Raw genomic sequence first — 23310 nt, 5'->3', positions numbered from 1 at the left:
CAGCAGATCGGCCCCCATCCGGCCCCCGTCTAGTCGCCCGTTTCTCCTGCTGTAAAGACTCAAACCTTAATCAGTCGTTGGTCCCGTCTTAGATTCAGGAGCCATATGTCTATCCCACGCATGTTTAATACCCTCACTGTATTACCCTCTACCACCTCTGCTGGGAGGCTGCTCCACTTATCCACCACCTTAGCAGCAATTATGAAGTTACAATATTTATACGTCCCTCACTAATTTAGGAGCCAATTAACTTCTTTGCAAGCCAAGTTCGGCACAGACTGAAATCTAAATGGTAAATAGAAAACAGCCCACCGAGGCGCACTCGGAAGAAACGGTCAATTTCCCCACAAAACCAAAAAAAAATAGACAAAAGGTGTCGGTTTCTCCGTTATCTGAAGGTAAACTGTATGAAAGCTTCCCTAATGGCCATCTAATGGTTACCGCAAATCAGCAGTGCTTGTGTGCTTAATGGCGCATGTAATTCATTGGAGCTCGGCTTAAGTGCTAACATATTGGGCCTATTGATTTTTATGCCGTAAAATCAATAAGGGGAGAGCGAGGAGGAGGGGGGAGGCGCGTGTTAATAAACTAAGCTTTAGGGTCCTTTAAAAGTTTCTGGGCAACCGACACGACAGATCCGACCACCGGTGTCGCCGGCTGATAAGGGACGAAGCTGACGTCCTCCGAGCAGAGACAGGACACGGAAAAAAAACGTGCAGGACAGCAGATGCTGAGACATATGTCTGTCTTCTCGTGTCGTGTGCTCTTAAGATAAACTACATTTATTTATATAACCTCATTTTTCTTTCTTTTTTTATACATTTTTTACTCAATATAAGGTTCGTTTTAACGTTACAGCACAATGGGTTTTTTCCGCCCCACGCTGCAGAACAACATCAGAGTTTTATCGTATCGTGATTGGGGTATTTCTGTTTATTAATGGTGTAGTCAAAGGAGCCCAGAAAACATCAACGTTAAGGGTTAACGGATGTGATTCAAAACGGCACCAATATTAAACATTAGACTAAACTTAGACATTGTTACCGTACCACTTAACAATTTTTATTATTTAACTGAGGAGGAAACGCTACAATGACCATAAATATCAGAAGTACCTTTAACTTTTAAGATTTTCAGCCATTTAGGAGAAGGAAGGATGTAATTAACTTTTTCATTGTTTTTAAGATTTATTATTATTATTTTTATTTTTATTATTATTATTTTAATATTATTATTTGTTATTATTTAATGGTGGGGTTTAAGCAGAGGGTTGAGCAACAGACTTTGGCTTACAGATAAATGGATTAAGTAGCCCCTCCCCTGAGGATCCTTTTCTAGCCTATATATATGAATATTGTATAGCGTTAAACATCTATAAATACTTTTTTTTAATGTTAATAGTCCTGAATAAAAAAAAGAACCTTTTTTCTCTTGTTTCTTACCCTAAATACTCTTACCCTAAGCCCTCAAAATATATATATTTTGTTATTTTATTAATACAGGGCAGTATATAAAAAAATATATATAATAAAAAAATATATATTTGGTATTTTGTTTTCAAATATGGCTCGTTGTTGCTCCATGCGGTTGTTTCAGGGGCTCTAGGCATGATTTCAATCATTCTGCACGCGTGTTCTGGATAACATACTATTACATACGGGCAAGGAATGGACAAATACACGCGTCTAAAATTTGGTGAACAGTTTTTTATCCGGTCAGTTCACGAAACAAATATTCTATTTAATTATTATTATTATTATTATTATTATTATTATGTTCTCTCTCATTGGCTGCTTTTTGAGGTTTTTTATATATATATATATATATATATATATATATATATATATATATATATCGAGCGCCATACCTTCCCACATTGCCAGCAAGATGTCTCTATCAATATTGACTGTTTGTCAAGCATGATGTCCTTTCAAAGATGCCTACTCCAGAAGTCAAAATAGCATGAAATGTAATTTTCCACCTATTTGTCAGGGGCTGGTTAAACGCGAGATGGCCAGCGCTGATAAGAAAGCGCGAGTGCGAGCGCTGAGCGCAGCCGGGCATCTGTGGCGAACAACTTAATAGCAGAAATCGCAGGGACGCCACTTGAAAATCCCCTGGCAGAGTGACCATTAAGTTAAAAGCCGCCATCCGTTCCAATTTGCTCCCTCTCCTGTGCTCCCTGGTTGCTGGGCGCTAAAACAAATCCAACGTCTGTTTGCCAAGTCTACGGCTACAACGCTCCCATCAAATATTTGTCAACCTTCCCTATAAATACAGGGACAGCACAGGTAGAACGCAGCTCGCCGGACACATCTCTGCCACGCAAGGTATTTCTGTCCTTTTTTTGGGTGAAAAAAAATATAATTTGAAGGAAATTTAGAATATGAAGGAAAAGGCGCAAGGCAGCTGTAAATATATTATCATGCAATAATATAATGTATGTATTGTATTGTAATATGTTATATTTAAAAATATATATATTTTTATGTAAGGATTAAATATCATTTATTTGTTACAGTTTATTTAAATGTGTCGCTTTTAACTAAAATATCTCCTTTTACATGCAATTACACATTTTTATGCAAAGTATTTTTAGCTATTTTTAAAATTGTATTATAAAACACTTATGTAATAATTATATATATATATATATATTTTCTACATATTATGTATTTAAAAAAAAAATAAATTAAGTGTTATTTTTTCAGGAAGGATTTAATTAGAGTTTATTTGTAATTCTCCACCTTTTAGCCTGAGGCTCCTGTTTCTTAAAAGCTGTAGCGACAACAAATTATTAATAGTTAAATAAAATATCACTTTTTTTATTAAACGTACTTAAAATATTAATATGGCCAATTCATTTTACCTTGTCTAAATTTTGTTACTGGAAAATACACATTTTTTTCTCATGAAGTTGTATTTTCTTTTAGGAGAGTTAAGAAGTAAGAGTTTTACTATTTAAAAAATAAAGCAGTTCCGAAGTTTACTTAATGGTGACCCTAATAGAATAAGATACATTTTCCCAGTATGTATATATCATTTTATTTTTTAAATATTAGACCAATGTTTTAGGGGGAAAAAGATAAAAATGAAAAACTGCATTACCGTAAACAGATATATTAGGAAGTTCCCCCAAATTCTGGTGAACATTAACTTTAAGAAACTGTCATTTTATTATTATTATTTTTTTCAGTATTCTTTGCAGCCTTATTTCAAATAATTTTTGACAGCGCTATGCATAATCGTTGAGCGATTGTAGAAGATTAGTTTCACGCGAGCCTTTACTGCTTCTGCTGGGAGGCTGTTCCACTTATCTACCACCCTTTCAGAAAAATAAAACTTCCTTCCATTCCATCTCAGTCTCTGATCCTCTAGTGTTAGATTCCGGTCTCTTGTTGTAATTGTTCTCCTCCTTTGGAATAAATTCCCTCCTGTACTTTGTTAGATTCCTTTATGTATTTAAATATCTCTCCCGTCCCCTCTCTCTCTTCTCTCCCTGAGCCGGACACGTTGAGATCCCTCAGTTTTTTCCAGATAATTTATGTCCTGCAGACCGTTCCCCGCCGACCGGTTACCTTCTCTATTGTAACAGCAGGTCTTTTTATCGAGTTTGACTCCGTAACGCGGGATCGCTGGGAGAAGCTGCACCTAAACAAACAACGTAAAGCCTTTCTTACTGGATGCTTTTCTGTTTATTGAGACAATAGAGTTATCTCATTTAGAGATACGGATCAGGCTTTCCTTGTTGGATTTTCCCCTGTTTTAGTCTTTAACTTTCTGCTGAAAGTACGGAGAGGATGGTAGATAAGTGGAGCAGCCTCCCAGCAGAGGTGGTAGAGGGTAATACAGTGAGGGTATTAAACATGCATGGGATAGACATACGGCTCATGAATCTAAGAATCTTTGGGGGCTGCTAGGAGCTGCACATTTGCTGCCCCCGCCGTTATCTCGGAACATTTAAAATAACGTTAAGAACACACAATTACCGTAATCATTAGCGGAACGTTTCATTTTACATGCCCCCTTTTCTTTATCCCAGTGTGCCCATTGGTAGCCATGGCAACAGGAGTCGTACGAAACCTCTCCGAATTCAAGCTGCCTCCGTTCTTCCAGACGCCGTTTTTCCATCCAACGCGTCACCACGACCTCGACTTCCAAGACTCCTCAGAGGACAACGACGAGTTCCTGGAAGAAGATGAGGTTGAGGAGCTGGCGGAGGCGGACCCTCCATCCAACGAAGAGACCACCGACAGCCAAGCCAGGGTCGACGAGAGCGAAAGCGAAATGACGATACAGCTTTTAAAGTTTTCCGAGCTGATAAGCTCCGACATTCAAAAGTACTTCGGACCGAAGAACAAAGAAGACGACCCGGATTCTTGTAACATTTACGAGGACTACCATACGCCGTGCCTCTCGGGGCAGGAGATGTACTATCAGGATCTCATGAAGATGGCACACAGCAGGCACCACGATAAGGGCGACTCCTTCAGTCCTCTCACCCCTCCAACGGAATTAGACCACAAGATACTCAAAACAATCTGCAACAAAGAAGACCCCAAGAAGCTGGGGCCGCTGAGCGAGCTCTTTGACTTCGGTCTCCGCAGATACACAAGGCAGAGGGCGGCAGGCGGCGGCGGCAGACAGCAGAGACTGGATAAGAAGTACGGGCATATCGTGCCCATGCACAGGAGGCTCTTACCCCAGTCCTTCTGGAGAGAACCCTCGCCTGCCCCGTCTTGCATCCTAAACACAAACACCCCGGACTTTAGTGATCTTCTGGAAAACTGGACCTCCGATGCCGGTCAGGAGATGCAGATGAACAGCAGGGACCTTATGAGTGAATTCAGCAGGTAGCAGGGCGCCAAACACCGATGATAAATAGGATTGCGGGGGCCTGTGGTGTAAGCAGGCGTTTGGGTAACAGTCCCATCGTAAAGCCTTCTGAGGATGGAGTCATTTACCAAACCATGATACGGACTTTCACAGCTAAGTCATGCAATAATGTGTCCCTACACAGCCACCCGTGCGCCGAGGACACTGGGGAACCAAACCAGGGGGCTCCATCGCTTCCCTCCGGCTTCATAAAGACCACTCGACCTTAAAGCCAGCGGGCCAAGCTTTCCCTCTCTCACGTGATCACAGCCAGGAGAGGCGATCTATATCGATCTTATCACAGCGCTGTGAAATATGACGACGCTATCAATATATAACTAATAGAACGTTACTGGGCGTTCATAATTACGATGTAATGAATGAGCGGCTCACGTAGGACACGGCAAGCTTTGTGATAAAAAAAATTAAAAAGATGGCCAGGATTTGGGGGGAAATGTTAACTTGCTTAGATATTTAAGAAATATTCCCTGTAGAAAGGATCTGGGGGGGGGGAAAAGTTACTTTGACAGCAAATAACGCTCCGCGTCCTGCACCTCGGCTCCGAAACTGATACAATGTTTTAATCTACTGCGAAAACACAACAGATGTATATAAAAAAAAAAAAGAAACATTGTAGAACTATATATATATATATTTTTTTTTTTTGTTAACATTACGGACCGCAGAATAAAAATTTGTATTTTACATAACTTTAGAAATGTGTTACTGCATGGAGTGCCGGGCGAGCTGGGGGTGGTGGATGTGCGAGAGAGAGTTTGTGAATGAATGTGAAACACAAAAACATAGTATTTGAACCATAAGAACCATCCGGCCCCCGTCTAGTCGCCCGTTTCTCCTGCTGTAAAGACTCAAACCTTAATCAGTCATTGGTCTCGTCAGGAGCCGTATGTCTATCCCGCGCATGTTTAAAACCCCTCACTGTATTACCCCCTACCACCTCTGCTGGGAGGCTGTTCCACTTTTTTTTTTTTTTTTTTTTTTTTTTTTTTAGTTTAAACCCAGGGGTTGTATGGAGGGGCACTAAAGAAATACAGCGTCCGGGTGCCACTAATCCTCTGCTTCAGCGCATGCGCCCCTCCTGGCACCAGAACGTTCTCCTGCAAACCATATCCTATCCGACTGGGAGCGTCGCCCCAGACATCACCTCCGACGAGACCATTGTTTCTGACAGTCCCGGCTGATAAATGAACGCAGGGAACGCAATCCTATCTTATCAGGTTTCTTTAATCTGTAGCCAAACACTTTTTGGGTCACAATTCACTTCCAAGTGAACCCGACAGATTTCCATAGTTTGACGTTTACCAAATAGTTAAAATTTCACATTGTATGGCGTCTAAACCGTTGGGGGGGGGGGGGGTAGGGGATTACCCTCAAGATGCGGTAATGAAAACTGAAAAACCTCCAACCCTTTATTTAGTGAATATTACCCTAGAGTTCTCTCTTACAATATTCTACTCTTCAATGTGTAAGAGAATTGATTGTAAAATGTGGGGGGTCCAAAATGTTATTAAGGGGTAAAACAAAGCAAAACCTTCAATAAGAGAATATCTGTAGAATTTTCTCCGCTCCACAAACTTTATTGGTAACTCCGTAAAGAAAATACAAGATGCAGACATTTAATCCAACAACCCAGGGTTACAAACGGATTGCGCACAGATAAAAAGGGGTTAAAATAATAAAAAAAAATCTAGAAGAAAAACGCATAGCTGGAGAGCTTTTAAAAATATACAGACGGCAAACAAACAGTGATTTACAAATAATAATAAAAACAAAACACGGCAGATCTCTGCAGATGCCGAGGCGCCGGGGCAATTTGGTCCAAGACGCAGTTAAAGTACCATTTCTACCGTCACAGCACACCCTAGTGGTCATGTAACTGTACTGCGGGCAGCATCAGTATAGTAACACTGTATTCCAGAAAGCAAGGGGTTAATGCTTTTCCAAAGGTAACAAGCAGAGTATTTAAAAAGTAGTTGATACAGGCATGGGGGTCGCAGTACAGCAGTAATGTGAGATATTTGGTATACAGCGGTGTCAGGTGTCTATAAATCCCAGCGCACCTCGACCTCCCTCTTCCTGATTGGAGGCTCATATATCACATGGGCAGGAAACAGGAGGAAGAGTGCCCAGAAAGCCCAAAGCCTCGCAACGCCAACGCTGAAATGTTTACTACGTTAAAGCAGCCATTGGGTACAGAAAACACGTTAACGCGATATGCCGGCTCTATTTTAACACTTTGCTCCCCAGGTGTTCTATTAGCTCTAACGTGCACGTGAGTGGTGTATCCTAATAGCAGAGTTACGCTGTGATTGGGTATTCCAAAGAAGCGTCTGCACCACCTGCCAATTAAAAACAACTAAACTGGAATAATTTAGTAAATTATTTGATTCAAAGAGCAAAAGAAAGAACAGTAAACAAAGCATGTGGACCCCCAACAGTCTGTTACAGCTATCTTATGTATTTATACTTCTTTCTAAAATTCACACAAGAAAAAAAAAATAACAGAAACTCCTCTTTCTGACTAAGTAATGTAAATGAATAAGATTTGGATTTATTTAATTTTTTTATATAAAATTTGGGATCCAGCAGGATATCGGTCACTCGAAGGAGGGAACTCTGAAACTACAAGAAAGTCTATAATCGTTTATAACGAGAGGAGCGTCGTGGCAGCCAGATGTGCAAACAGCGCAGAACCGGATTCAAGTACCGTAATCATTAACCCCTTCGATGGCAGACGTGCAAGGAACAAACGGCTCTAGAAGTCAAACTCCTGCAACACCTCGGCCCAACGGAGTGAAGCTTCTCGCAGACCTTAGTGTGTGTGGGGGGGGGCCATAAATATGGCAGTGCAATCCTAGAACAGGGTCCATTCCAAGAAGAGGGGGGTGAAAATTCCGATACGTTCACGTCTGCGCCAGAGATAATTCCTCTAAGCCGTTCTTTCCTATCCGGTAGCGAGCGAGGTCCTTCCTCGTCACCAAACCAACCACCTGTCACAGAAAAAAAAATTAAAATTAAATAAAAAACACAGGAAAAAAAAAATAAAATTTTTTTTAAATCTTATTAGATAAAAATAAAAGAAAATGTGACTATAGCCGGAGACTTCTAAAAACCCTTAAAATGGTTAAAATAACAAAATTATCAAAAATTACAGTGGAAAAAAAAAGGGCTGGTGTGTTGGCATCACAGCCAGGCGGCGGCTTGTAGTGTCACAGAAGGACTGTCACAGCCGGACACGAGGACAAATATCCCAACAGAACTCCAGTAAATGCCCCAGGCATCGCGGTGAAGCGTTTAATTGCCCCCCTCCCCAGGGTGAAAGACTCGCAAGTGAGTGCCGGCCACATAGGAACTTACTCTGTTGTGATTGTCCACCACGACCAAGTGCCTCAGGCCGAGGGCACGGAATAATCGGAAGACTCTCGGCAGAGACGCTTCCTGCGACAAACAAAGAAGACGCTTAACATTCTACCGGTCATCGGAACGAAGCCTCTCCCCGGCGCGGCTCCCGGGCTTCAGGGGGTAAACGCTCGGCGTACCTGCGGGACGGTGTACGGCGTCGGGTTCATGAACTCCGTCAGATCCATCAGACACTCGCGTTCGTCCTGCGACACGTGGATGGACTGGATGGGAGGGAAGCGCGGGTAGGCGTCCCGGAAATCTTTCAGCGTCAGACGCCCCTGTATTACGCTGAGATTTTCCCTCTCGACGAACACCTACGGGAGAGCGGAGGAAAGGCGAAGAAAGCGAGCGGAGGTTCAGGGTAAGCTTTCATCCGAGTCCTCGGCACCGGCGGCCAGAATTCTCTTTCATTCTTTTATTAGCCAGATTTGGCAGGATTTTCAACATAGAAGCTGCAGCTTCCTTACGTTCTTACCTTGTGTTTGAGGAGAACGATCAGCTGGGATCGGAGGATTAACCCGCAGAGCCGGTGCGGCTGCAGAGAAACAAAGTCTGGATTAATAACGAGCGAGAAGCTCGTGAAGATTTCGTCTAGAAGTAAAAGGCCACTTTTTCTCCCATCCGCAGCGGCCACCTCTTTTATATCGGTTTGCTGTCATTACAGGGTAAGCTCCCGGCACCAGGGCCACAGGCCGGTGCGGCACTCGCACTCATCTCATTGTATGTGGCGTATGGAGTTGGGGAAGGAGTTTGCCCTCAATATGGGACTAATCAAAGATGGATGACTGAAGCTCGTTTAACTTCTGCATCACGAAGGACAAACCCTAGCGAGCTTCACTCGCCCTGCATAATGTATAGTTACATCAGCAAGGCTTCTTCAAAGTCTTACACAGTGAATTATACATCACACGGGGCCAGTTCAGTCCTCCAAAAAGAATGGTGAGGAGACAGAGCCGGGACCAAGGCCGGTGGACCCCCTACTTCCATTCCCATCGTGGTTTCAAGGTGGTCCTCCTCACCTGACCAGCTTCCCCATTATTTTCAACGACAGGAAAGCCGTTATGGTTGGACGTCGCGTTACTCAAAATGTCTACGACGATGCCAACTTTCTCTCGCCGTTTCAGGCAGGTGACAGGAGAGCTCATCACCTCCCTGCGGGAAATACACCACAAAAAAAGAATTACGGAAACAAAGCTACAGCGAGAACTATCATCATCCAAAGGAAAACCATCATCAATCCAACATAATTGTCTCATTTACTCTGTTTTTTTTTTAAATTATATTTTTGTTGGGGGCCGCCCTATTTATCCTCAAAATAACAGCTTGCAGTCGCACAGAATGAACACAAGAGGGCAGAATAACCCCAAATACTTTACACCCCAAATGACTGGTTCTGTATATTCTAGCGAAAAAATACCGATATCTCCAGAAATCTATAAATATATCGGCAGCGAATCACAGCGGCTTCTGAACGCCCGGATTCCAGGCGGGCGAGAATCGGGTCGGTTTTTACCCACCTGGCAGTGAGCGAGTGCGACGTGACCGGAGGCTCCCAGTGTAGGAACGGGACACTTTGGAGCTTGATGTGAAGATCATAGAGACCCTGAAACAGGAGGAAGATATTTAAACGTATAGACAGACCCATCGCTGTCAGCGAGATCGCTCAGGGACCCCCTTACCTCGATAAAGAAGTCTCCCACGATCTTAGCAGTGATCAGGACCAGCATGATTGGGAAGCCGTAGGTGACGTTTCCAGTGGCTTCCACCATGATGACCGTGAGGCTCAGGGTCATTCTTACTATTCCACCTGAGAAGAAGCAGACAAGCAGCTAGACCACAAGAACTGAATTTAAAATCCTGAACATGCGCAGAGTGAGGGGGGTGAACTTCTTGGTTTGGGGTAAAAAGGGGGTGATTTTCTACCTGGTGGGGCATTATGCAGCTCGTCAGACGTCCAGCCTAACCCAAGACAATTTAATCTATCGCTATGAGCCACGGAGCTCTAAAAACGGGCACGGCGGGATGCCACGACCCCCAGGGTCACCGCTCCCTGTACTCACCAAGCTGCGCTGCGGCCCCCATCAGCGCGTACTTCCCGGGATCGGCCCACACCTTCAAGACACAAAAAAACAATTAATACTTGTACAGGGGTAGCCCATCTCTAAGTCTAGTAACTATGTTGAACACACAATTTTTTTTTTATTTTTTTTTTTTTCGGGCCCCTGGGTCCAGCCACGTACAGAGTTAGGAATATATGTGAGGAAGATCCCGAAAAGCCTTCCCCAGGCGGCTCCCAGCAGCAGGGACGGGATGAAGACCCCGGCAGACACGGTCAATCCGTACGTCCAGCAGGCCAGGAAGAAATACAGGAGCGTGAAGGAACCCAGAGTCTGTGGTTTGAAGGTCCCTACAGACAAGCGGGAAAAGACAGGGTTAAAACGGAGCCGGGAACGGCGTCACTCCCCAAATAATAAACTGATAGGGAAGGGTTAAAGCCGACCTGGAGGATCGTGGAAGAGGCTGCGCACGCTTCTCTCCGGGGTGTTGAAAAACGCAGACGCCATCGCATTATACTCCCCATCGGAACAGAACAGCTACAGGGACAAAACAGAAACATAGAATTTAACATTAGATCGGCCCCCATCCGGCACCCACATCTAGTCGCCCGTTTCTCCGACCGTAAAGAAACCTTAATCAGTCGTTGGTCTCGTCTGAGATTCAGGAGCCGTATGTCTATCCCCTCCCTCACTGTATTACCGTCTACCACCTCTGCTGGGAGGCTGTTCCATTTAGACATTTGTGAATGCATTTAGTTTGTGTTCGGGGACTCCTGATTGGTCACTGCATTTATACAGAGCTCCATGTAAAGATGAACTTTCTTGCTCTTTAAACTTCTTTTACCTGCAGCGGGTACTCCACGGCCCCCTCCCGCAGCGACTGGCAGTCAGCAGAATAGTAGATCAGGACAAATGCAACGGTGGCGGTAACAGCGGCCACCAACATGGCTTCCATCACCTGCAGGTAACGGCGGTGGAGATATCTGGGGGGGGTGACAGAGAGGAGATGAAACAGAGGCTTAAAAAACAAAAATAGAAGAAAAAATGGGGTATGATGGGGGGGGGGGGGTTCAGAGAGGTCACCAAGAATCCCAGCATAATATTCCGGATCCTGAGCAAGAGACGGGAGACAGGACGACCCCCCCTCTAAAAAGCTTGGCTGTGCTGGAAGCGAAACGCGCCGGATATTCCAGAACAGGAAGTGTGGAATCGACACCAATTCCCCCGTCACTGATGAGAAAAGAAGCTGTTTTCTGCCCCCCCCCCCTTAATGTTTAAACCAGGAAGATGGGAGAAGCAGAATATACTATTATTGACATAAAGGCCGCGTTCCGAGTCGTTCTCCCCGGGACCGGACGTCGTGACCTGATCTCAGACACACGGCAACAGACGGAGAATTACCGTATCCGGAACATAGTCAGCCAATTGTTCAGGGCGTTGAATAAAGCCCCCAGCATCCCGCCTGCACAGGGGAGAAAAAAGTAATACATTAGACGCGCAGAGCGCCCACAGCATGCCCCGCTAACAGCGATCCGAAGTTATAAAGCAATTACTGATCGAATGCAAAATGTATATTTCCTGCTACAGGTATAGGGTACCTGTACTGGCTCCGCCCTCTGGTGACGGCCCCATATGCAAATGACTGCTCATTTTAGCTGTTCATTTGCACATGGAGTTGTGTGGACTTAAGGGGCGGAGACCAGTACATGTCAATCACTCTTTCAATCCGCGCATCTGCTTGCGTTCCTGATCTGCTAAAGCTGGATTTTTTTCTCCCAAATAAATTCTGGGAACCCTCCTTGTTACCCTGCCCCCATCCAGACAGACATTCAGGAGCCGTATGTCTATCCCTCACTGTATTACCCTCTACCACTTCTGCTGGGAGGCTGTCCCCATTTGTCTATCTAGCCTCTTACCTATCGCCCCCATGCAGATGAATATCGGGAGTTCAAAGTATTTGTAGCTATTCTCCTGCAAAACAGAGACAAGAATTACACCAAAAAAAGGAAAAAAATAAGTTATAAAATATTAAATCTTATTTTATTAAACAAATCCACATCTGCCCCAAAACAGAGGGGATTTATGGGATTATTTTCACAGGCGTCAATAACCGCATCTGCCCTAAAATGACCTAACATGAGATATCATGTTCCAAATAATGAAAAACTCTGAATAAATCATTTTTTGGCTCGAATGCCAGGTCTCAGTAACCTCTCCATGATAGAAGCGGATCTAAATTGGATCCATTCACCGGAGGAGAGGGTTACAAGCCCAGGGCATTACCGCGGGGGTCATGGGACCGGCTCGCGACTATACACGGTGTCTCACATCAATATAGGATATTTACAGGAATTTTAAGTATAAAGAACACGGAATTGGCTTTTAATCCGGGATTCATTTGGAAGGGGCGGCTAACGGGCCGAGGAATTCTCTGGATGACATACCGAGGACTCCTGTGTCTTAAAGCAGACGGAGGGGATCTTACAGCCGAAACATAGAACCGGCCGGCAGATCGGCCCCATACGGCCCTCCTACCAGAAAAAAACCCCATCACTCACATCCGTGTCAAACCTCCCGAAGTTGATGAGACCCGGGTTAGAAAGGTCTCCCGGCTTCCGGTTATAAATACTCAGGACGAAGTTCAACGTGAAGGTCGAGATCATAGAAGCGAAGAACTGAAAAGGAAGAGGAGATGAGCTCCGGGGACAAAAAAATCAAAAGACAAGTCGGACTATTATTACCGTATACAGCGCTGGGGGTGTGTATTAATGTATACAGACCAGGGGAGGGGTTATATTACTGTATACAGTGCTGGGGGGTTATATTACTGTATACAGCCGGGGCGTTATATTACTTTATACAGCGCTGGGGGAAATATTACTGCATACAGCACTGGGGATTATATTACTGTATACAGCGCTGGGGGGTTATATTACTGTATACAGCGCTGGGGGGTTATATTACTGCATACAGCACTGGGGATTATATTACTGCATACAGCGCTGGGGGGTTATATTACTGTATACAGCCGGGGCGTTATATTACTGTATACAGCGCTGGGGGTTATTACTGTATACAGCACTGGGGGAAATATTACTGTATACAGCGCTGGGGGAAATATTACTGCATACAGCGCTGGGGGAAATATTACTGCATACAGTGCTGGGGGGTTATATTACTGTATACAGCGCTGGGGGTTATATTACTGTATACAGCGCTGGGGGTTATATTACTGTATACAGCGCTGGGGGAAATATTACTGCATACAGCGCTGGGGGAAATATTACTGCATACAGTGCTAGGGGGTTATATTACTGTATATAGCGCGGGGGGGTTATATTACTGCATACAGTGCTAGGGGGTTATATTACTGTATACAGCGCTGGGGGAAATATTACTGCATACAGCGCTGGGGGTTATATTACTGTATACAGCGCTGGGGGTTATATTACTGTATACAGCGCTGGGGGTTATATTACTGTATACAGCGCTGGGGGAAATATTACTGCATACAGCGCTGGGGGAAATATTACTGCATACAGTGCTAGGGGGTTATATTACTGTATATAGCGCGGGGGGTTATATTACTGCATACAGTGCTAGGGGGTTATATTACTGTATACAGCGCTGGGGGAAATATTACTGCATACAGCGCTGGGGGTTATATTACTGTATACAGCGCTGGGGGTTATATTACTGTATACAGCGCTGGGGGGTTATATTACTGTATACAGCGCTGGGGGTTATATTACTGTATACAGCGCTGGGGGTTATATTACTGTATACAGCGCTGGGGGGTTATATTAATGTATATGGCGCTGGGGGGGTTATATTACTGTATACAGCGCTGGGGGGGTTATATTACTGTATACAGCGCTGGGGGTTATTACTGTATACAGCGCTGGGGGGTTATACTACTGTATACAGCACTGGGGGAAATATTACTGTATACAGCGCTGGGGGTTATATTACTGTATACAGCGCTGGGGGTTATATTACTGTATACAGCGCTGGGGGTTATATTACTGTATACAGCGCTGGGGGAAATATTACTGCATACAGCGCTGGGGATTATATTACTGTATACAGCGCTGGGGATTATATTACTGCATACAGCGCTGGGGATTATATTACTGTATACAGCGCTGGGGGTTATATTACTGTATACAGCGCTGGGGGTTATATTACTGTATACAGCGCTGGGGGTTATATTACTGTATACAGCGCTGGGGGGTTATATTACTGTATACAGTGCTGGGGGTTATATTACTGTATACGGCGCTGGGGGGTTATATTAATGTATACGGCGCTGGGGGGGTTATATTACTGTATACAGCGCTGGGGGTTATATTACTGTATACGGCGCTGGGGGTTATATTACTGTATACGGCGCTGGGGGGTTATATTACTGTATACAGCGCTGGGGGAAATATTACTGCATACAGCGCTGGGGATTATATTACTGTATACAGCGCTGGGGGTTATATTACTGTATACAGCGCTGGGGGTTATATTACTGTATACAGCGCTGGGGGTTATATTACTGCATACAGCGCTGGGGGAAATATTACTGCATACAGCGCTGGGGGTTATATTACTGTATACAGCGCTGGGGGTTATATTACTGTATACAGCGCTGGGGGGTTATATTACTGTATACAGCGCTGGGGGTTATATTACTGTATACAGCGCTGGGGGGTTATATTAATGTATATGGCGCTGGGGGGGTTATATTACTGTATACAGCGCTGGGGGTTATATTACTGTATACAGCGCTGGGGGTTATATTACTGTATACAGCGCTGGGGGTTATATTACTGTATACAGCGCTGGGGGGTTATATTAATGTATATGGCGCTGGGGGGGTTATATTACTGTATACAGCGCTGGGGGTTATATTACTGTATACAGCGCTGGGGGGTTATATTACTGTATACAGCGCTGGGGGGTTATATTACTGTATACAGCGCTGGGGGGTTATATTACTGTATACAGTGCTGGGGGGGTTATATTAATGTATATGGCGCTGGGGGGGTTATATTACTGTATCGTGTGGGGGAAGGGCAGAGTAAAGTAGCGGGTGAGCTCAGGACAGAGGGCGATATCCCGCCGTGTGATCCTCCTCCTGGTTTTGCCTCCAGAACTAAACTCCGAGGACAGGTCAAAACAGGGCTCATTGTAAAGGAAACGCATGCGCTCCGCAGGGCCACAAACACCCCCCAGGCGGTTTTTCTACGAAATAGTGCATAATGTTTTAGTACCAACACAGATCCCTGTTTATTCACACAAAGGTCCGGTCCTAGTTTCATTTTTAAATGCATTCAGAGTTCATGTTGCGAGGCGCATTTTACTGCATGCAACGAGGCGCAGGCGTTCTTCAGTTATTGGAATTAGAAATAGGGTAAAAGTAACAAAATAAATTAAAAAGTACGACTCCCACCACCCTGCCGGGGATAATGTTTCTTGGACTCTCAGGTTTTTGCGTTAAAAGCACGGCCCCCCAGGGATCCCCATCAGGGATGCAGCGCCGGTTGCCCCCGTACCCAGCGGGCCGGAAGGAACGGACGGCACTTACTATCCTCCATGTCAGCAGCTGGTTCCAGAACGAGGCGCCTTCCTCCAAGCTGAAGAGCACGCCACCTGTAACACGGAGAGCACGGAGTCACGCACACGCTAACACGGGAACACAGGACGGGTGCCGATCACGCACATCCAACACGTGATTATAGGAGTGAGAAGCGAGGACAAAAGAGAGAGAATATTGAGGATAATTTACAGCAAATTAAATTAACAAAACAGGAAAATGGGCAAATTTGAGTAATTAGCCAAACAGAAGGGCCGGCGGAGTCTGGAGTTACCGCTCCGGCCTGATCACAAACCACGTTCACTCAAACTCACATCTCGGTCGGCTGCGCTACATTTAGGCGGATAACCTAGGGATTCACGTGCTTTTTGCAAATAAAAAAACAAAAATTCAGAACTGACCAACCGGAGCACCGAAGGCCGCCGACACGCCGGCCGCGGCCCCCGCCGACACGAAGTCTCGCTTTTCTGTGTCTCTGCGGAAATATTCAAAGATCTGCAAAATACGGAAAGAAACAAAAAGTGCAAGTGACAGTCGGGGAACTTCTGGGTCCATAAAACAAAAACCCAAACCTTCACTTACCGGCCGCACTCAAACGTTTAAAGACAGGGAACTGACCCCCCCATCACTAAATTCGTTAAAATGACCTATAACTTTGCGCTCTAAGAGATGACCGGTTTCTCGGACTGACCTTGAAGTCTCTCTTGAGAGAGGTCGACCGTCCCTGAGAAATGCCGGCTGCGATGACCGCCCCGGAGTGAATCATCGGACCTTCCTGAGATCAGAGAAAAGGAGACGTTACAAGCGACGGCCATTCCAGCTTCTCAGAAATACAAGCGTGAAAGGGCAACAAACAGATTCAAGCTTTAAGGGTTTGGGGGGGGGGGGAGGGGGGGGGCAAAGGTTAAGCAAGAGGTTGGGGGGGCAACTGAGGGCAAAGGTGAAATGAGACGGGCGACTTCCTATTTGAACAAATGCGACTCACCTTTCCAACGGCAAGCCCCCCGGCAACTGACAATATAACCCCGGCGACCTTCACCATCAGGGTCTGCGGGAGGAACGGGGAAAATAAATATTTACTGAAAATCTGCATCATTTTTCATAAAAACAAGATTTTTTAAAAAAAAACATATATTTTTTGATTACCGTACCTTGAGTCTCACCACGTGGGGAATTTTGACTCCGTTTAGAAAGCATTTAATTTGCGGGATTCCGCTGCCGGCCGCCACCGGCTGGAAGACAAAACGAAAGACAAATTGACTGAGACTTCATTAAAGACAACTTATAATTAGGTACATATTTATCTCTATAGTGTCTAAAAATAAAACCCCCCCAAAAAACTCACTTCCACGTACGCGACCAGCAGCGAGCCAATCAGGATGAACCCCGCATTGAGCGTCGCCCACAGCAGCAGCGAGAACGAGAGACCCCCTTTCTCTGTGAATTTGTCAATATCTTAAAAAGTTTCTGTTAAAGACACAACCGGAGCGGATTGTATGCAGCTCTTGGGGGGGGGGGGTTAAGGCTGATGGCGGATGCTGGGAATTGCAGTCCATCGGAAGGATACTGTCTTTAATGACTTGGTATTTGAGGCCGGCCAGTTTCTCCACCATGATGTCGATGAAGCAGGCGATGAGTCCGGTAAATATCCCGATCATGCCGCAGATCAACCAGCGCTTCACCTCCACGGTGCGAAAAGCCTAGGAAAAAACACAACGCCGTAAAAAAAAAAAAACAACAACGAATCGGCAGATCGGCCCCATCCGGCCCCCGTCTAGTCGCCCGTTTCTCCCGCTGTAACGACTCAAACCTTAATCAGTCGTTGGTCTCGTCTTAGATTCAGGAGCCGTATGTCTATCCCATGCGTGTTTAATCCCCTCACTGTACTACCCTTTACCACTTCTGCTGGGAGGCTGTTCCACTTATCTACCACCCTCTCAGTATCTTCTGCTAAATAAACTATAGAGAAAAGCTACTAGAGTCTGGCTCCGTACGGCCCCTTTATTTAGGGGCGCGAGCGACGTCTGGTGACAATAATCTCACTCACAGTATGGTTTATCCTTCGTTCTTCTTCCATAAACAACTGGTTTTCGCTATTGTCATAATCCAGGCTCTGAAAACAGCCAAAAAACAGAAATTTCACTATTTTTAGTTTCCTTTTAAACAAACAACATAATCGGCGTCTTCCACTGAAACGCGTCGGGCGTAGGTCGTGGCGCTCGCGGCTCACCTCATATTTGAGTGACAGGAGGTTCTCGCTGTGCGTGACTTCTTTCACGATGTTTGTGGAAAGTTCTGTTTCCTGCCGAGAACAGAAAAATCAGATTATTTGTTTAATTACAAAGCCATCGCTTCGTATCCGCACGGTCGCCGTGCAGCCGGGGGTCTTGTAACAGATTACGGGAACTGGATACAAACGTAACAGAACATTAAATGGCAGCGTGCGGGGGAAAGGGGTTGTTGGCCCGCTGTACGGAGGGCGGTGATTTTGGTATTTTCTGACAGCCGTGCTAGAATTAAGCCGTTTAGTCGCTGTGACCCACCAATTCTTGGTTCTCGTCTTCAAGATCCACCGTGCTGAGCTGTCCGATCCGCACGAGGTTGGAGTACTAGAGAGAGAGGGGAGACAATGAGGGTCATTCATAGCACTCTCGAAGGGTTAACAGGCCGGATGCACGCGGTTCAGTCACGAGTCATCCTCTGAAACCCACTTTTAACCCTTCGCAGCAACAGAACCAAGCAACCAACCCGCGGGCAGCCCGACAGCATCCGGCGCCGGCCATAAAACTCGCTAAGCCTTCACGATCGGTATGTTTTGAAAGCATGATTTCTGCGTAAAGATAAAAACTTCCTCTAGAACGCCGTGGCGGCTCCTCGTTAACCGTTTGTGGTCCCGTCACTCCGCGGATTTCAGATTTCACGCTTTTCTCTCAGCGCCGCTGCAGGTTCGGCTGCTTTAGGACTTTTAGCACATTTAGAGATCATAAAAAGGGAACGATCTACTAAAAGAGGAAGCGAGATCTGAGATCTCATCACGTGTTTCTTTAAGAAACAGGAATTAAATAAATAAAGTCAATTTACTTGGAAAAGGAAGACGCTGTAACGTGTTATATTTATACTGTTCAGAGCCGGACTTCGGACACCAGGCTGAGCCCAACGCCAGACGGCTGCACGTAAAGCCGGAGGATCATCGCAATACGCGGCTTGCGCAATAACTATATATTTAACTAAAGTGGGAGATGATGAGAAGTTTTGGGGAGACTGTGAGAGGCAGAGGGGACCAAATGACAGCAGAGATCTGATCTGATGGTTAACCCCTTAAACTCTGTAATCAGCCGGCGATTTACTCCAATCTGCTCCAAACCGAAACCATCCCAAGTCCGTCTCGCTCTCCCTTCTTCCTGTTTTTGATTGAAAAGATAACCCAATTAATCTACTTTTTTCCCCGATTTTGCCACTATGGGGGGAAAATTCTTCTCCACTCCAAAAGGCGATGGGATTCCTCGTCGGATGGAGAAGCTGTAAAATATGACTGTTTATTCCGTTGTTTATACCCCTGTATGTTCTGCTTTTACCCCTTTTGGAGGCATCCGGTGTATCTGATAGACCCCACTCTCTGGGCGGCGGATTCCGTACATTTACTGCCCTCACTGTAAAGAATCCCCTACTTTGTTGCGAATGAAGTCTCCGCTCTTCCCGTCTCTCGTTCTTTGTACATTTCTGTTAATGAACGGGTCGCCGGGGTGAAATATTTATAAACCGTAAAAGAGGAAATATCTCATATCCAGAAATATTACAAACAGATGGCAGGTCGAGACAGTTGGGGGGGGGGGGGGTTGGGGATCAGAAACAGACGTAGCGGCTATAGCCCCCCCCTTAGAATGTCAGCCCCCGTGAGCCGGACCCTCGCCATCGCATAAACGCGTTTCGCTGCCGTTCGGTGCTGCTTCGTAAGGAATGATATTTCCGACGGCACTTAAATGGTTAAACTTCGTGTCCAGCCAAAAGCGCATGATATGGAAGAACACGTTACATGAAACGAGGCTACTTCTTGGAAAACAAGTGACGGGAGCCCTGACCGGCGGTCACATGACTGCGGCGTCTGCACACGGTAATAATGAGACACTCCTGACATACCCCTCCCCCCCCGGGACCCCCAACACGCCCCACGCAGCCATCAAACCAGCTGATCACCGCACTGCAGACAGCTGCGGATGATGGGATCTGCAGTTCTATGGCTTGAAAGCGGCAGTGCAGACAGACACCGCCCCCGGCAGATAAAAGGTTAACCTTTCTCCATCGGCTAACGTGAAACGCGTCGGGAATGCTGTAGGGGCAGATTCCGAAATCTCAAATCACAGCCGCCGCTCGGGGGGCGTAACTGAACAAGTTCCCGGGTCCTAACCCTTCCCCAGCATGGAACGGGTTAACATTAAATGAACGCTTATAGGTCCAACGCGGAGCATAAGGCTTCCCGCGGGGCGCGTTGGGTAGCGCCAGAGGCGCCCTATTTACATTGTGATTTTTGGAGCAAAAAAAAACGGCACCAGAACAGAATAAACAGGTTTGGGGGAAGAAATAAATGACAAAATATTACGATTTTACGATTCACTGACACTTCCAAGAACGTTCTCTGGCTGAATGGATCGTTTCTTCTCCTTATCAGCCCAGCGGCCGCATCCGAGACAATCGCTTAACCGATCGGCACAAACCATCTACTGAAGCATTCATCGCGGCCAGTCCTGACAGGCGGCGGATTTACCAGATCAGACAAGGACCTCAAGATTAATCTATTATCTGCGACTAATGCAGCGCGAAAAATAATATTACAGAACCTCAGCTCTGATAAGTTATGCGGTTTAAATCTAGAGATCGGCGCGATGCCTGCCTGCCTGCCCCGGGCTCCAGCTCTCCCCTGCCTGCCTGCCTGCCCCGGGCTCCAACTCTCCCCTGCCTGCCTGCCTGCCCCGGGCTCCAGCTCTCCCCTGCCTGCCTGCCTGCCCCGGGCTCCAGCTCTCCCCTGCCTGCCTGCCCCGGGCTCCAGCTCTCCCCTGCCTGCCTGCCTGCCTGCCTGCCCCGTGTTTTGGAGGCTGCTCGGCCGTTGCACTCTCCTTGTCTCACATCTTTCTGCCCCTTCTTTTACCTCACATACCCCAAGCTTTCCACTCCCCACCAATTTTTCACTACCTCCCCATTACACCGGGTGTCTGTAGCCCCCGTCCCGTGTCTCCCTCCCTCTGCCCCACCTGTCTGGCAGGCTGCGCTCCCGCCGTGCCGGTGCCGTTGAGCAGCGGGGTGCTCTCCCCGTCCTCCTCCCGCCCGGACCAGGATACTTTCTTGGAGACATCGGCCATGTCTGCGCCGAGACCCCGAGCTTCTCACTCCTGGTTCCTCACACACTGTTTGGGCACGTGATCCACGTCCACCCAGCCGTCACGTGACACCCGAGAGCGACTGCGCGCTACCCCGAGGCATGCTGGGACCTGTAGTTCTTCAGCTGCACAGCCCAGTAAATAACATTATTAATTATTTGAGACCGACCCTTAATGATGAAGTCCATATAAATCAGGAAAACATCAGTCATAGAATATCAGAAGCTTCTTTCAGGGTGAGTTGGGGGGGAGGGGTCATTATATGGCATTAGTGAGTGGGCCACAAGCGGACCCCAAGATTTCTGATGGCTGCCCTGCCCCTGGGTACTCCTGCAGGTGATACAAGTGACATAAGGGCACAGGCTGAAAAGCATCTCGGTAACAGAAAAGCTGAGAAGTTTATTGTAAAAAAAACACAATAGGTAAAAAGAACATAAAGCCGATGTCCATATGTATATAATAAAGCTATGATACAGAGATACAAGAAAATTTAAAGACGTGACTACTGGTGCAGGAATCGGGAGGAGGAGGAGGACATTTTGCTGCGTGTCTCTTTTATGCCGCCTCATAATTTGTGGGTTTTTGGGGCGTTGACAATTTCTCACGAAGGATCTCCTTGGCGTTCCTCCTGCCGCCCCCTTGTATTGTGTGTTGGGGTCCGAGCCCCTTCCAGGGCCGTGACCCGCTGGTATAATTCCTCCAGCAGTTCGTTGTGCCCGTTCATCAGCTCGACCAGGCTGGCGACCTTCTTGACCAAATCCTCTGCCGCCATCTTGTGGCCCCCGCTTCCCGCCTGGTGACCTCTGTACCTCGTGTGGCCCTCTGCGGCGTCGGCCGGCTTGTGCTGGGAGTTTGTCTGGTTCAGGTCCAGCCGCCCTTTACATTCCCGTCTGCACTCATCCTCCATGACCTCCACTCTCCGGAGTATCGTCTCCATGTCCTTCTCAATCGTATCCAGCCTTGACGTCACGTTGTGGCCAATTTGTGACACTTGCGCTTTAACCTCTGTAAAAACATTTAATTGTAAAAAAAACGAACAAAAAACCCACCGAATGTCATCAGTTTGGTTTATGGATACGTTGAGCTCCGATGCCCCCCGCTCCGTTCTTTGCTAACGATTAGCGAATCAATACCGGATTATCTTTAATGTCGGATACTCGTTACCTTGGACAGATGCCGCAGACCGTCGCGCCGATCTCCTTATCTTTCTCAATAACTCCGTCTGTTCCTTCGGAATCTTCCTAAACTGGAGCCACATTTCGATCAGCGCGATGTGGAGTCTCGGGACGACCTGCAACGAACCGGCAAGCGAGACCGGTATAAAAGTGTCTCAACCGAGAAGGGAGGTTCTGTGGTATTTGGGGTGCGTTAAAGCACGTTAACATAGAAACACAGAAACGGCTGGCAGATCGGCCCCATCCGGCCCCCGTCTAGTCGCCCGTTTCTCCTGCTGTAAAGACTCAAACCTTAATCAGTCGTTGGTCTCGTCTTAGATTCAGGAGCCGTATGTCTATCCCATGCATGTTTAATACCCTCACTGTATTACCCTCTACCACTTCTGCTGGGAGGCTGTTCCACTTATCTACCACCCTCTCAGTAAAGTAAAACTTCCTTCCATTCCATCTCAGTCTCTGATCCTCTAGTGTTAGATTCGCGTCTCTTGTTGTAACTTTTCTCCTCTTTTGAAATAAACTCCCTCCTGCACTTTGTTAAATCCCTTTATGTATTTAAATGTCTCTCTCCCATCCCCCCCTCTCTCTTCTCTCCTCCCTGTGGAACCTTTTGAGATCCCTCAGTCTTTCCTGATATTTTTGCATCTTGTAAATCAGTTAAATGAAATCAGGGGATGAGGAAAATGATCCCGGAGTTGATGTATCCATTTGTATCACGGTTGTCTACGTTTGACGTTGTAGTTGTCCCTTTGGTTGTAGTCAAAGCCAACTCAATCTAGCAAAATTCTCTCGTATCTCGTTTTAGACCCCCCCTCGATCGCGCCCCC

General features: G+C 46.3%; 2 protein-coding genes across 2 annotated transcripts; one reads left to right on the top strand and one right to left on the bottom strand.

Annotated features, from left to right (window-relative positions):
- The first annotated feature begins 4059 nt into the window (after window positions 1–4059).
- LOC149285741 (protein PERCC1-like) lies at window positions 4060–4857 on the top strand. The gene has a single exon (XM_089494827.1). It carries the CDS (start codon window positions 4060–4062, stop codon window positions 4855–4857), a length of 798 nt encoding a protein of 265 aa, XP_089350953.1.
- Window positions 4858–7799: 2942 nt separating this feature from the next.
- LOC149285740 (H(+)/Cl(-) exchange transporter 7-like) lies at window positions 7800–21293 on the bottom strand. The gene is made up of 25 exons (XM_089494985.1): window positions 21186–21293; window positions 18483–18548; window positions 18170–18241; window positions 17987–18052; window positions 17507–17639; window positions 17285–17394; window positions 17091–17171; window positions 16925–16987; window positions 16631–16714; window positions 16341–16434; window positions 15931–15995; window positions 12914–13030; window positions 12272–12326; window positions 11757–11817; window positions 11200–11338; window positions 10799–10892; window positions 10539–10705; window positions 10359–10410; window positions 9978–10105; window positions 9816–9901; window positions 9318–9450; window positions 8774–8833; window positions 8436–8612; window positions 8254–8334; window positions 7800–7886 (listed from the first exon to the last, which is right to left on the bottom strand). The coding sequence occupies exons 1-25, from the start codon at window positions 21291–21293 to the stop codon at window positions 7800–7802; spliced, it is 2379 nt and encodes a 792-aa protein (XP_089351111.1).
- Window positions 21294–23310: the final 2017 nt, after the last annotated feature.

Source organism: Sceloporus occidentalis, unplaced genomic scaffold (genome assembly GCF_023333645.1).
Source record: "Sceloporus occidentalis isolate IW3139 unplaced genomic scaffold, rSceOcc1.0.p SCAF_76, whole genome shotgun sequence".
Lineage (NCBI taxonomy): Eukaryota > Metazoa > Chordata > Lepidosauria > Squamata > Phrynosomatidae > Sceloporus > Sceloporus occidentalis.
Note: the sequence above shows the minus strand (reverse complement) of the source record. Positions and strands in the feature narration are given on the sequence as shown.